We start from the raw sequence: 16660 nt of genomic DNA, 5'->3' as shown, positions 1-16660 counted from the left end.
TAGGTTATCATTTAATGAACACATTGATGTCATCTGCATGAAAATTTCGAAAAGTATAGGTATTCTAAACAAGTTAAAGTTTTTTCCAAAAAAGATTCTCCAAATGATTTATAATTCCATTATTTCACCGTATTTTCGATATTGTAACATTGCCTGGAGTTCTTGTACTTCATACTCAATGCAACGTTTATACCGGCTACAAAAAAGAGCAGTGAGAATCATCACACATGCCAATTTTCTTTCCCATACCAAGCCGCTGTTTAGTCAGTTAAATTTGTTGAATGTTTATGATTTCTCTGATTATGAAATTGCAATTTTTATGCATTTATGTTACAAAAGCTATATTCCAAACAATATCTCTGAAATATTTTGTTACAATGCCGATTTTCATTCTTATGATACGCGAGGATCTGCAGACTTCCACTTACCCAAAATACGCACCTCTTTAGCAAAGAATTGTATTTTTTACAAAGGACCCGTTATCTGGAACAAGTTACCATTTTCTGTTAAATCTAGTCCATCATTAAATGTTTTTAAAAGGAGATATAAAACACAACTTCTCAGTAAATATTCAAATAATGTATGATCAGGTTATTTTATTTTTTATTTTATATTTTTTTTCCTTCTTTCCCCCCCCCCCTTTTATGTTTAATGTTTATGTCTGGTATTCAGTATTTATTACATCATGTATTTTACAATATCATATATATATATTCAGTTTCCAGATTTTGTAAAGGTGGCAGCGCTAATAAGGCTTTCCCTTTCTAGTTGCCTCCTCATTCATTTATAAATCATGTACTTTATTCAACTGTTTCCCAGATTTTATCATTGTAATATCTGCAATTTTCCCATGTAATTTATGTAAACTTTGTATGTGCCTTGTATTTGTTTTTATGATGAATGGAATAAATGCTATCAAATCTATCAAATCTATCAAATTCTTGAATTTCAATAATTTTATTAAACGAAGACATTTTACAGGTTTGCTGTCAGATTTCTTGATGATCAGAAAGGTATTTTGTTCAAAATGCAATACCTATGTTATGCAATTCATGAAATGCATTTGACAAAATCATAGAAATGCAAAAATGATTTTAAAAGGAAGTAAAACTTTGTCATTCCTAAATTAATTTCTTTGATAGAGTTATCAAAGATCGGATATGGTATTATGAATAGTTTTAGACATGCAATTTCTTTTCATGCTTTCTTTTTAAAATTCAGATACTATTTACCAAGTGACATTTTTAATCCTTTCTTCAAATTTTTTTTACTCACTCATGCATTAATGAAGAATCATTTAAGTTATACCAGATGAAAGGGACTCAGTAAGCTTGAAAACAATAGGTCAGTTTGTCTTAAATTCTCTTTTTTTTCTGTAACACATTGTATGTGTAAACAGGGCAAATGCCATTAAAAAAAAAGGGCAATCTTTCACAATGATTGTTTTTTTTTACATCAAATGAAATGCCAAATATACAAACCTGTAACTATATTTATCTAAAAGAGTGTTTGCAGCTACACAGTCATCAACAAATGAAGGCAAGAGATAGTCTGGGGACGAATGCTTATCTCCATCTGCTAATATCCTATAAAAAAGGAAAGAAAATGTGCCAAAATGCTGTCATGAATCAATACCATTTAGTATTTGGAATCAAGGTGAAATTGACATTGATTCACAACAATTTTCAATGCTTTTTTTTCACCTGATAACATGGTGGTGATTCGTGCATAACCATATCTTGTACATGGTCACATACATTTTAAAAGTCTGAAAATCTGAAAACACTAACAGAAAAAGCGACCTAAAAATACCCAGTTTGTGATTGGTCCCATTGCACTTACGGATGCAGAGAGGATGAAAAACGGAAAAAAAATCTTGGCACCTGTTGGAAAACGTTATGTATCCGTTGTGTACTCTTTGCATCGAGCATCCGTCCACTGTGATTTCATCGTTCACCCATTTTGTCCATTGTCTGGAGCGAATGAAAATAGATGGAGTCACCCAGAAATTTTGCCTGTCCTCTGTATCTGTTATGAGTATGTTTTGTGTCCGTCTGCCAGTAGGACCAGGCCTTAAGATAAAGGTTTCAATTTGGGAAAATATTGGCATAACATCAAAACAAGTCGAATGCCTCTGGCGGTCTCACCTGCATCACGCAATTCAATATAGCAGCAGTGCTGACTTTGAAAACTAAAATAATTATTCACGAAAAAACACCATTCATATAATGATACAATACCGGTACTATGTTCATTGACATTTGACCTTGATCATATGACCTAAAACTTGTCAATGATACTTGATTGCCCCTATATCCACATTTTATACACTATATCTATAAAATATAAAAGATATGACAGCAATATAATAATAACTCTAAAATGGCCAAAGTTTAATGACCTTAAATGACCTTTGACTTTGGTCATGTGACCTGAAACTCGCATGAGATGTTCAGTGATACTTGATGACTCTTATGTCCAAGATTTATGAACTAGACCATTATACAATACAGAGTTATGATGGTAATTCAACAAATACCCCAACATGACCAAAGTCCATTGACCTTTGACCTTGGTCATGTGACCTGAAACTCACACAAGATGTTCAATGATTAACTTTTAAAGCTATGATGGTAATTCCACATATACCCCCAACTTAGCCGAAGTTCATTGACCTTAAATGACCTTTGACCTAAATCATGTGACCTGAAACTCACACAGGATGTTTAGTAATACTTGATTAGCCACATGTCCAAGTTTCATGAACTAGGTCCATGTAATTTGTAAGTTATGCTGTCATTTCAAAAACTTAACCTTCGGTTAAGATTTGGTGTTGACGCTGCCGCCGGAAAAGCGGCACCTATAGAGTCACTCTGCTAAGCAGGTGAGACAAAAACTTATAAATCTTAGGTTAATGTTAATTCCCCCACATGGTCCAAGTTGATTGACCCTAAATGACTTTGACCTTGTACCTGAAACTCAGGAAGGATGTTCACTAGTAATTGATTAACCTTATGTCCAAGAATCAAACAATAGGTCCATAATATACTTTCTAAGTTTTGTCATTTCAAAAACTTAAGCTTCAGTTAAAGATTTGATGTTGACGCCGCCGCCGTCAGAAAAGCGGTGCCTATAGTCTTGCTCTGCTGTGCAGGCGAGAACAAAACCAAAGAATATAAGTTTTAAGTTGCCCAGTCTGAGCTATTTTAAGTTATATGTATAACATTTTCATTTTTCTTGAAATCAATTTTCAGACATGAACTTAGAGTCACAAGGAACTCTTAAATGCGTTTTTTTATACTTTTATTGTAATCATAAAAATTCAGAACAAAAGTCTTATTTTTTCGAAAGAAATTGAGGTCAGTTCATCTAAAGGCCTGGTCCCACTGGCCGACGGACACAAAACGTATACAGCAGACAAGCAAAATTTCGGGGTAGCTCCGTCAGATTTCATTAGCTCCAGACAATGGACAAAATGGGCGAACAATGAAATCACAGTGGACGGATGCTCCATGCAAAGAGTACACAACGGATACATAACGTTTTCCAATGGATGGCAAGATTCTTTTTCGTTTTACATCTCTGCATCTGTAAGTGCAGTAGGACCAAGCCTTTGATGATATTGATAAACTAGAGTGCCCGTATCTGCAGAATTATTCCTCCTACACACAATTCGGCATTTTAGATGATGGAGAATCCTTGTCTATTTTTAGGCTGATGCCTAAAACAGTTTAGCATGTCTTGTTTGGTAAGAAATGTGTAGGCCTACCGGTAAATATTACGTACAAGAGCGCTGCATAGACCTGGGCCAGTATTTCATTCAAATTTCAAAGTATTGAGTAAGTAAATTACGGTAGAAGCCGTTATTTTTACGGGGGTTTTAATTTCACCACTAATTGCCAATCGGCCGCCCACTTAACAACGCACAAAAATATTGACCCGTTTAGTATTCCAGTGCCAATTGGTGTCCCCAGCAAAGCTTTCCTATTGCAAAGATGCTGTGTGGTGAAAAAGTAAAGATATTCACCTACATAAGGTTGAAAAGGTTGAAAGGTTGAAAAGGTAGTAGTAATTCAAAAAAGTTCAAGCTAAAAATTTCACTTTTTTATTTCTCAAACAAAATCAGAGTCTGAATTATTTCTTAGCATATTTTTATCAATATTTATTCACTCACTGTAATATTACAATATTTTCCATAAAATAATTTGATTTCATTGTTATCTGGATGACTATATACACAAGTACATTGGCAGCTATTTGCATACTCATTAAAGGTCAAGTCCATCCCAGGAAAATGCTGACTTGAATAAATAAGAGAAAAATCAAACTAGCATAGTGCTGAAAATTTCATCAAAATCGGATGTAAAATAAGAAAGTTATGACATTTTAAAGTTTCGCTTGTTTTTCACAAAACAGTGATATGCATAAGTAGGTGACTCAGTCGATGATGTCCATCACTCACTATTTCTTTAGTTTTTTTATTGTTTGAAATATACAATATTTCATTTTTTATAGATTTGACAATAAGGACCAACTTGACTGAACCACATAGTATTAGACAATGCTAATTCCACATGTTCAGGGAGGAATTGTTGTATCACTTGACAATGAGAAAATTAGAATATTTCATACTTCACATAATAAAATACAAAAGAAATAGTGAGTGATGATGTCATAGTCTCCTCATTTGCATACCAGCCAGGATGTGCATATAACTGTTTTGTGAAATTAAGCGAAACTTTCAAATGTCAGAACTTTCTTATTTTACATCCGATTTTGATGAAACTTTCAGTGTTGTGCTTGTTGGATTTTCCTCTTTTATTCATAACAATTTATGTTAGGGTGGACTTGTCCTTTAATATGAATTCCTTAGTCACATGACCAAAGGTTTTAGAGGTGTTACAATTCTGTTTGCAAAATTCTACATTTTTGCACTTTATAAACCAACTTTAAAAAAAATTAATCTAACAAAATTTCCAAAGACTGCTTTTACAGATCAAACTGTGACATGATGAATTTTCAGATCTAAAGGTTCAGAAAAGTGAAATTTAAGCCACTTTTTTCACCTTTTCTAACTGTTCTTTACAGGGACATACTTATGCACAAAAAACATGTCAGCATTGACTTTGAGGAGCATATATCTGCACGCGTTTCACACTATTTTTAGCTTTTCTGTAAAATGTAAAACAAAGTGGGGGGGGGGAAGGGCATAATCCATGCGGGGCCCTTATTATGGAAATCCCTCCCATGAGAGATCCGGGATAGCACGCATGTCGGAACTAGTCTATAACTCATTTTACCAATAATGTTCTGTTACTTGTAATTTTGTTTGCCCCCCCCCCCCTTCACTTGTGCGACCTAACAAATTGCATTATTATTATTCTCTGATATGCTGTGGAAGTGTTTGGTACATCTTCCAGTGAGACATCATAAAGCCTAATTATCCATTTGTGTGCAGCATGATTGACTTTTATACATGTACATAAGTACATTATAAACTGCATACAAACCAGGTTGGGGGATGACGTAGATTTAACCCAAAGGACTAGGCTATTTGAAATGTATTGAGAACTGGGAGGGGGGCATGATGCCCCCACCCCCTTCCGACCTTGGCCGTCTTTCACACTCACACCAAAATTTAGCATGCCCATTCTCCACCGCTTAAACTAGAAGCCAGTATAAAGAAAAAATCCTGAAAAAAATCTTTTTTTTTAAATCAGGAATAAAGTATGCAAATTTATTTGTGAAAAACATTTGCATAATTAACACCCAATTTCACTTCAAATTTTCTTCTCTTTTTCCAGATGTCATCTTTTTAATCTAATTCAAAGGTTTCCTCAAAGATAAAGTGCATAAGCCAATTTTTTTTTCTTATGTATTTCTTTGTTTTTAAAATTTGTTATGTATTTCTGTGTATTTTTCATCTTTTGGTTTTCATTCTTTTTTTCAATGGAAATTATTACAGACCATTTAACGAAATTAAACCCTTAATAAATCAGACCAATTAGAATGAAAAATAATCACCCTTTAATCTCCTATAAACTTTGTACACAAAGTATGAAAATGAGCCATTTTCGGCATGACATTGTCTTGTAAAAGGTCATGTGGCGTCGCGATGCTATACCCACATGTCCCAAATTTGGTTTCAAAAGTTGCGCGAGACTTCAAAGAAATAAGTCATGAAATTTTGTGGCAATATCTTTTGGCGTTTCAGAAATATGTGCAAGGCGTCGAGGGGGGGGGGGTAATTATGGTCCCCCATTCTTTTTTAGGGTTAAGGAATTTAAAATGGCAATAGCAAAAATGATTAAGCATGTTTTACATAACCCTAATAGAGTTGTTTATTTGGACCCATCTCAGCCGCGGATCATGCGAGCAAGGCTGTATGGTTAATTTTTCCAAAATAATAATTTTTTTTATATGAATTAATATGATGCTAATTTATGCATATAAAAATTATGGAAAAAAAAATTAGCCCGAAGGACTAATTTTATATCTGATTTCTTATGTATTTTTTTTTTTTTTTTTTATTGTTCATTTTCCTGTTTTATCAGTAGAAATGCCAAGTTAATAGTGATCCTATTCTATGATTAATTTCAATCGGTAAAAGTAGAAATAATGATCAATACATTCATAAATTTGGGCTAAAAACACAATTTGAATAGGATTTGTACATAAATTCATGTTTTTGAGCAAATTTTGGTCTGATAATGTTGCATAATGTCGTAACTGCATATCCATGCCTCGCAGATTTGGTCTCAAAAGTTGCACCAGGCTTGAAAATAAAAAGTTGGCGAACGATGCGGTCTAAAAATTTCACGCAGCAGATTAACTAGTATTGCGAAAAATGTTGAGGGGGGAGGATTCTGCCTCCATCTCCCCCCCCCCCCCAGCCTTTCAGGATTAAGCAGATTACTGAGTAAAATGGTTCAAATTCTGGCAGTATGGAATTGAATATGGGCCATGGTCCTCACTGCCTGTAAGTTAATATATTATGGTAATTTTGTCTTTCAATATGGTAACAATGCTCGATAGCCCATCAAAATCAAAGATTCCATGCAAGTTTAATAATAATAACATTTCTACAATGGGGGACCCCTACGAAGAATTCAAATACTTAGAATGACAATCATATTACTCACTTGATAACATTAGTATCTGATGGATCAAGTCGACTTGTAACTTTCCCTCCACCACTCTGTAAAATTCAGAAGTAAAATTCTGTTAGTCAAATATTAATTAATTCAATTAGAAATAATGTTAGTCAGGCAGCATATGTCATTATTTACTTCGAGAAATTGGCCAAGTCTGATTTTTCACTTTTATGTGATTGGTGACATCACAAGGAACAAGTTTCAACTTGGTGACAAATTTCTAATAATCATCTTGACCATGTTAGGGGTCAAAATGGGGTCAAATTTTGAAATTGCCCCAATTCTGCCAAGTGACAAATCAAATTGTCTTGTTATACTGAACAAGAAAGTGTTCACAACCATATACACTTGACCTCCCGTTAAAAAGTTATGACCGGAAATGTCAAAAGGTCAACATACTTTCGGTAAATGGCAAATTACACTGAAGGTGTTAAAGCCCATTTTTCTTTTTTTTATACATACATACTTTTTTATTTTCGATTTTGATAAGTCCATCATCAGAAGTCCTTATCCAGAAGACAAGGTCAGAGACAAGGTCAAAAGCTCAACAAACTTTCATTGGTAGCCAAAATACACTAAAAGCAGTTAGAATTTTAGAAGTCTTATTTTTCGTGGGTTCTTTATTTTGAAAAGTCTATCTAAGAAAATAAAGGGGTCATATGTGCTTATGTAGGAACAAAATAGAAACAGATAGACGTTGAATACATTCAGTGTGGTATCATGGTATTGCAGGAATACATGTAACTTGAAACGACTTGACAACCCTATTGCCCTTAAAATCATCTTCATGATGTGAAAGTGCAACCAGCTCTTTCCATTTTTTTATTTTATTTAGGAATTCAATTCAAGTTCAATTCATTTTCAATTTACTAGTCTTTGATAAGTAAAGAAGTATTTCCTTCATTTGCTTTGTACAAAAAAATTTTCATTTAGCAGAAATTATTGTAATGTATTGGGGTATATAGAGGTAATACTATGTTAACAGAATAAACACATCAATTGATCAGTGCTCCCAGCTCCTAAGAAAGATGCCTAACATTTCATTCGGATTAACTTACGAATAACATAATGAGGTTAGGATTGACGACTTATAGCATCCATGGACAGCCTCGAGTCAGCCGACACAGCTAAGTATCTAGGTTTCCATCTCAAGAGCAACCTGAACTGGACTCATCATGTTATAGCAATTACCAAGAAAGCCAGCGCTGTCAGTGCATTTATTCAGCGAACATTAGCCCTTGTCCAAGAAAGACTAAGACCTTATGCTACTTTGCTCTAGTACGCCCCATTTTAGAGTATGCATGTGTTGTGTGGGAACCTTACACCCAAGAGAATATCCATCGACTGGAAATGGTCCAGCGCCGTTTTGCCAGGTTTGTTGTTGGTGACTTCAAACGCACAAGCAGCATCACATCAATGCTTACCGAAGTCAACTCGAGTGGCCAACACTCAAGGAGCGTAGGGGCATTTACACCACAGATGGACACAGAGGCAAAAAAATCAAGTTGATATTCATGTCAAATGCTTTAAGTTTTTTAATAATACAAGACCTGAAGTTTCTGAGACAAAATTTTTTTCCGACTCAGGCAGCCATTTTTTATTTCAAAATGGCTGCCAAAGTATGGATACAAATTAGTGTTGAAAATAGTATATTGATACATATTTTGTTTTGACAGATTTTAAAGAACAGGTTTGATCATGATGTTTTCGCCTGTGATTTAGCTTGCTATTATAACACTTTTTAAAATCCCACAGAAAGAAACACCAGTAATTCATTCATCTGATAAAAAAACATTGATGACGTATGTTATATGGTATGTGATGTCAGTTACCGAAAAAATGAACTTTTTTTCTCATTTCCTGGAAAAGAGGATATATTATATGAAACTTGGTAGATTTCCTCTCTAGGTAACACCCCTCCCTTCTACACCAAAATTAAAGATTACCAATTAACAATGAAACCATAGGGTACCATTAAATATATGTAATGTCAGTTACCAAGTGGAAAATGTAATGTCAGTTACCGATATGTACTGTGACTGTTACCATGATAAAACGTTGGTTACCAATATTGAAATGCAAATATGTGGTCAATTTTATGGTGAAAAATATTGTATACTTGTTATTTAAGTCTTTCACTTTAAAAGTCACACCAGAAGGAGCTTCCTATTGACTTTTAAAAGGTATAGTTCACAAGGAATACTGTATGAAATTGTGATGGAAGTTGCATTCCCATCGTGCAAAAAAAAATTACTATGAAATTGTTTTGTACATGCACTTACCAAGTACCTAATTGTTTGTATCAGATGATTTTTGTTTGGTTTTCGGGGGGGGGGGGGTACTTTTCCAAACCTATTGCCTAAATCTGCAACATTTTTTAAGCTTAACATTGTGATGAAGGGGATTTCCAGAGTCCCTTTTTTAGTTTCTAGGATTCTTTTGAGCATTGCCTTGCTAAAAGTAAATTCCTGGTTTTTATGCCTGTTAGTAGTGTGGATGTGTGATACAATTTTTGTTTTTGGTTTACAAGTATAGATGAAAAGTGAAATTTTACAGTTCTGATCAATGTTGCATGGATCTACTAAAACTGTGGGTTTTTTTCTAATTTACAAATAATTCAGATTCAGTTTAGAAGCTGGAGTTTATTTTTTGTTGACAGCTTGAAAAAGAAATTAGCAAAGAAAATGATCAAACAAATTATGAAGAGAATTGAAATCTGACAGATATGAACAAGCATTGCTTGCACTGACCAGAATAGAAATCAATAAAACTACATGGCTGCATGCGATTCGGGGGAGGGGTACATGTAGCCTAAGGGGAGGAGACCCTTATTCATTTTGCCTTTTTTTGAAGGGAGGGGGAGGTTGAAGAAGGAAAAGGTTTAAAAAGTCAATATAAAACTGATGAATATATTATGGGTGTAGCCTATAGTCAGAAAAATCCATGTGTACAGTCAATGCAATATTAAATTACTATAGGAAAACATATTTGAAAATCATATAGCGCTTGTAAATGTTACCGACAAGTAATGATAAAAATGTTCAAATCAAGAAAGGAATTACGGTAAGAAAAAGAAAAAGTTTTTTCATTGAAATGTTCCTAGAAACTCGGGTATACTTCCACATCAAGCTCACTTTCATGTGAAGCCCTGCACAGAAGAAACAATGCAATGATTCCACACATTTGACTTCCATGTGTTATCTCTATGGCAAATTAAGTGTAATGTCAGTCACCATAATGTCAGTTACCAGCATGGTTGTGGAAAAATTATCATAGCCCCCAAAAGACAAAAACGAATTTTTTAATATTTTGACACATCTTAACCTAGTAATGGAGGTATATTTACATATTCAAATTATTACTCTATCTTCTCAGGGACATGAGATATTTCAATTTGAATGAACACCCTGAAATTGCATGTCCTTTTGCGTAATGTCAGTTACCGACACATTTTTGCTTGCTGATGCGTAAAAAAATGTGGTTACATAGGAAAACTTAGTATGAGAGTATACAGCAAGGTTCACTTTACTAACTCTATCAAAAGCAAACTCCCATCATTTGTTGTTTTAGAGATACAAACAATGAAAGGTGTGAAAACATTGTGCCGTGTAATGTCAGTTGCCGTGAAAATGCCCCCAGGGCACAATACAAAATGATGATGATGCATCGTATCATCAATCAGCATATAGAAATTCGACATACATTCCTGACTCCGCCGATGACATCAAGCCGTGGACACTCCAAGCGATTCCAAATACCTTTTGCAAGGACTCTCATCTATCAGAAGTCCTTCTTTCCAGACACCATCAGGTTATGGAATTCCTTGCCAGATGAACTACCCAATGTCATCTCTGTTAGCCTCTTCAAACAAGAGGTACAGAGCATCCTGCTTCTCTAAGAGAGGAGCATGGTTTTTTTTAGCTGCACTTAGTAACTTTTTAGAATATTTTAAAATGGCACTGTACATACTCCACACCAGACCTGCCAAATATAGTACGACAATACACCAGTCGGTGGACTGTACTTTATCATCATCATCAGAAGAAGAAGAAGAAGAGGATGATAAGTTGGGCTCTAATTGCTCCTTAATTAATCCTAATGTTTGACGGTTATACTATTTCTGACAAAGAGGCAACATCGCGCAGGCATGCTCAATGTAGCCATGGGTGTCCATTATGCTGATGTGACATATTCTAACCATTACTCGATCTCTGGAGCCACATATGGAAAACTAGTGGACAGAAGGTCCTCGCTGCATGCGTGCAATCTTATAACACGCAGAATTTCCTTGCATCATACCCCTTTTTCACAAACAAATGTGTACCAAGGGCAAGAATTGAATTAGAATTAGAGTTTCCATCCCCCTGAAATGAACATTAACAAACTTCTATCAGATGATTATAATATTATTTACATTCAATGGGTGGGAAATGTGGCACTTTATTACATTAAAACCACTAAAAGCTATCCAAAGTCAGGAATATGTATTGGGATAATGGGTTTTGGGGACATTTTTATTGTGCCCGGGTGGATTATGTCCGTCGTCACATTGGCAAGTGATGGTATCAAGAATTTTCATTGGTTTTATAATAAAGGGCACATTGTAAGGCAAATGCTCATGAAAGAACCACGAGGATTGGTTAATAATAGTCCGGGTTATAATTGAGCAAGGTGCCACACGGAAAAGGAGAAATTTTCACATAGTGCTCCTAGACCAGTTTTTTACGCTGAATATGAATATATGAGGTAACCAGGCTGTATCCTGAAGATTAACCCGTGAGGGCGCTTTTTTCAAAATGGCCGCCATATTTTCAGAAAATTCAAATATTCGTACATAGAGTTTGAAATAAGCATTCAATTGCCACAAAATTAGTGTCATATGAAAGATAAATAAATTTGCTACAATTTGATACTATTTATATGGGATAAATAGGTCATTTGGCTGAGATTTTTGGTAGAAAACTTCATTTTTTTACATTTTTTTCCAAAAATTGAAAATTTTCAAAATACTTGATTTTCCATAAATCTCAGAAAAATGAAATAATTGCCACGAAACGTTCCAGAAAACTTTATTGATATACAATTATTATGTGTACAAATTTCTAAGTGGATACCATTATTAGTTGTAAACTTATAGGGTCTTAAACTTGAAAACTCTAATTTCAGAAATGTCGCATTTTGTACACTATAGAGTCCATATGCATTTTCGTATACTAATACATGTACATAATGTATATGGGTTAATTGAGCGAGGTGTCACTCGGAGAAGGCGAACTTTTTATGAGCTTCTCCTAGACCAGTTTTGTACGCTGAATCAGAATAAACTAGGTAAACAGGCTGTATCCTGAACCTTAACCCATGAAGGCGCTCTTTTCAAAATGGCCGCCAATTTTCAGAAAAATGATTCTGTGGGTTACATAAGTAAACAAGATGCATATTTGATCACTTCTTGAATAAATATGTATTTAAGTGAACTCAATACAATCTACAATCATATTCCTGACTCTATATAAGAGTGGTAAAAATGGTAAAAAAGATAACAAGTGAGGGCGCTCTTCAAAATGGCTGCAAATTTGTTTAAAAAAGTATTTATATTTGATCATAAACATTTGAATTGGGGCAAATTTAACAACTCTTTTCATTAAATATGAGATGAGTTATTTACGATATTGATATTTATTTGTACAGGCGCTTTTGATCATTCCCTTTCGCCCAGCCCCCCAGAACTCAAATAAATGGGGAGGTGATCAATCTAAAAAAAAAATAAAAAAAATATGCAACTGTGATAACATGTACTTAATTAAGTGCATGTTAATAGAGCATATCTGCAATAGATCGGTATGCTTTGTAATGTTTTTAATCCTTAAACAATCAGTTGCGGAAATAATTCAAATGAGAGTAATTATTTTGTTACTTTGTTTTTACTGCATAATTATAGAAAAACTTGCATAAGTGTCTATTATTTAATTATTCTTTTAACAGTTTGTATCTTCGTGTAGACTTTTCAAGATAAAACGGAAAATAGCTGAGATATTTGCAGAAGTTAAGGTATTTTGAACTATTTCATCGCAAACGTTTTCAAGTTCCATCAAAGCATGATTTAAAATTTGTTAAAAAGTTGTTTGAATCTATTTGTTTTCATTTGTTGAATGTTTTACTTATTCAACTATTGTTTGTTTTGTTTCAATATTTTCATTAAAGCCAAACCTGAGTTAATTTGTTAGCATTAATGTTTCAAATAACACTTTAAGTTTATTCCTGGATTTTGGTGATTTTTTTTCACCTGATTGCTAAGGAAGCATGAATGCGTGTAAGCAAGCAACCAGAGGACCGACGGCTTAAGGTCCTCTATGAGGCACCTGGTAATGAGGATAGATGCCTTGCCAAAGGGCACTAAAGCGCACCAAGTGGGAATCGAACCCGGGTCACCGGAATCCGAAACCCCTGCTCTACCGATTGAGCTCTTGCGCCTCCTTACTTTGTCTTGAGTGGATTTTTTTTGGTGAGTGTATTCACATATATTTTTACTTTACAACTAACCATATTTTTATGTTACACTGATAGAGCGATATACGGCATGCAGTATTGTTCTATTAGCTTTGATTCATTTAATGAATTGTTTTCTTAATTAAAATATATCATTTTTCAATTTTTTTTACTTCTTCTTTAATTGTACTTTATAACGAAGGTTATATCAATTCAAAAAATAGTTATGAAGAATTTGTTTGGAAAACAAACACGATTATATTTAGTAAATACCTAAGAAAGTTAGGTATTTACAATTGTTTTTTATATATATATAAATGTGAGAAATTATAAACGTACAACAGCTTCGGCAACTCTTGTATTTAAATATTTCTTTCACAATATATATGTGTATGTTTGTGTTGTGAAAGAAATGAATGAATGCTTTTGACATGACGAATTTTAAATGTTTAAATATGATAGCAGATTTAATATTCAAAGGTATCAAATTTTCTTTTCCAACAAACTCTTCATATGCTATAGACAAAGTAGTGTTCATTTTTTCACACAGGTATTTACCAAATGAGGAAATGGAAGCCCCACAACAATGCTTAGAGTGTGTTGTCCACTACCAATCAGACACAAAGTATAGCACCACAGTACCCTTGACTGAAAAAACATTTGCCAGAATAACTGAAGCAAAGAAACTAAGAGAGAAATGGAAAGGCGAGAATTGGCATGAAGAACAATGCTCCACTATCCCCAATGAAATCCAGCCTGGCATTTCTGGTGTCCATATGACTCCATGCTACAAGAAGTTTACCGTCTTTATTTCAAAGTCGAAGAAGAAAAAAGAAGAAAATGAAGGAAATGAAGTTGAGCAAAGGCCTCGTCGACAGAGTAAAGAAAATTCAAGGTCAATATTTCCTAAACACTGTTTCTTTTGTAAATGTGTCAACAAGAGAGTAAAAGGGAAAATGACTCCATGTCGATTGCTCAGGACAAAAGCAGCCGAAACAAATATCAAATGCCAAGCTGAAAGAATAAACGACAAAGATATGTTGTTTCATGTTAGTGATGTTGATTTAATCGCAAAAGAATTTCAAATGCATGACATATGTTATAGGGAGTATATGAATGTAAGAGAAGGAAATGATGAAATCTTAGATACAGGTGAAGAAATCCTTGGCGATTTTGAATCTGCTAAAGCATTTGTCCAAGAAACGGTAATTGAACTTAATCAGGCAGTATCCATGGCAAAGGTACATGAAATATATAGCGATGGTCATGAGGGTGACACCAGGTATAGGAATAGACTTAAGCAGAAAGTACAAGGGTGGTTTGGAGATGATGTTATCAAATTTGTAGCAATTGATCGCATAAATCCTGAAATCATAATCAACGCAAAGGGGCTGAGTGAAACAACAACAATAAAAAACAAAGATATCATTATCAATCTTGCAGCTAAATTTCTTAGAGAAGACATTCAGAGTTATGCAAATCAGCTACCTGATCTGTCTTGGCCACCATCTGTAGATGAACTTGAACAACAAGAGGAAGGTATGCCAATTCAAGTAAGGACATTTCTAGAGACCCTTTTGTGCTCACCTAGACATCCTAATCAAGAAAGGGTCAACTTGCTTGTGCGTTCTTATTCAAATGATCTCATCCACGGAGTGACAAAAGGCAAAGTTATCACACTGAAACACTTTCTTGTTGGAATGGGAATGCATAACCTGACTGGCCAAAAGACACCCATTCAGATTCTTTCACATCTAGGCCACTCTTTGGACTATAACGTTGTCTGTAGTATTGAAACCGCAGAAGCAAGAGCAGCTCAAGAAATGTCAATCCAAGGGGTCTCTTTGCCCATCAAACCAGTCAATGATGACCCAGTACTTACCATTTTCTGGGCAGATAATTTCAACATGCATCGGGATACGATTTCTAAGAAGGCTGTACTCGATATTACAAACATTGTTGCCTTTCAAGAAGAGAAACCTGTTCACATTGTTCAAACAATAAGAACAAGCGTCACCAAAGATATCAAGCAAAGATCTCTAATCATTGACCAACCCTTACAAGCAGAAAAGCCAAGAGTCGATTCCAAGAAAGAACCAGCACTGTTTCAGAACATGATTAGTCAAAGAATTGATGAAAGTGAAGTTGGGAAAGTCAATAAGGCGATGTTAGTGTGGAGTATCTTGAGGCTGGTAGCATCCAGAGACCAAACACTACCAATGTTCTCCGGCTGGCTGATGAAAATGAGAAATATGGTTTCTGACATCTTGGTACAAAGGACATGCGAAACATATCTCCCACCGATGACCACACCAATAACTGATTATGGAACAATTTACAGGTTGTTTTTGTTCCTTCAGCAACTGTGTACTGAGGTCAACATGCCTTATGTGAATGTCACCATGGATGTCGGAGCTGCAATGACTGCCTACAAGCTCTTGTGGAATTTCCCGATGAAATTCAAGAATGTGATGCTGCACCTTGGTGATTTCCACTTCATGAAGGAGAACTTTGCAGTGATTGGAAGTCTGATTGCTGGATCTGGCTTTGAAGACATAGTTTTTCAAGCAGATATATGCTCCTCTGGTTGTCTGAATGGAATTATAAGTGGAACACACTACAACCGCTGCTGGGCAATTCACAATTTGTTCCATGCAGCTCTGGAGAGATTGCTTCTAGAAGCATTCCTCGGCCACTCGAATGCTCGTATTCCTGATTCCTTGACGAGTGTGAACGATGACAAGACTTTGAATGATATACTTCATGATGAGGAGAACCAGCAATTTCTTAAAGATTACGAGAACTTCAGGTCAGCTGTGCGTGAAGGAGCTCATGGAAGAACAGCTCAGTTTTGGTTAATGTATTACCTAGACCTTATGAAATGTCAGCACCTACATCACACCGCAGTTCAAGAGAACAAGTATGACCTCAGAAGGTATGGATGGGAGTTCATGTTGCCATTCTTCTTTGGTCTCAATAAGACCAACTATGCTCGGTATGGAAGCTACTATACAAAGTGC

The 16660-nt window shown here is 34.9% G+C and overlaps 1 protein-coding gene across 1 annotated transcript in view; it reads right to left on the bottom strand.

Annotated features, from left to right (window-relative positions):
• LOC129256617 (telomeric repeat-binding factor 2-interacting protein 1-like) overlaps positions 1 to 16660 on the bottom strand; it is a 56085-nt gene that overhangs the window by 9900 nt on the left and 29525 nt on the right. Inside the window, exons 2-3 of the mRNA XM_064097811.1 lie at positions 7143 to 7198; positions 1482 to 1586 (exon numbers count right to left, since the gene is read on the bottom strand). Of these exons, the coding sequence (XP_063953881.1) occupies positions 1482 to 1586; positions 7143 to 7198 (161 nt within the window). The remainder of the gene's footprint in view (positions 1 to 1481; positions 1587 to 7142; positions 7199 to 16660) is intronic.

Source organism: Lytechinus pictus, chromosome 3 (genome assembly GCF_037042905.1).
Source record: "Lytechinus pictus isolate F3 Inbred chromosome 3, Lp3.0, whole genome shotgun sequence".
NCBI classification, from domain to species: Eukaryota; Metazoa; Echinodermata; class Echinoidea; order Temnopleuroida; family Toxopneustidae; genus Lytechinus; species Lytechinus pictus.
This window is presented reverse-complemented; position numbering and strand designations above follow the sequence as displayed.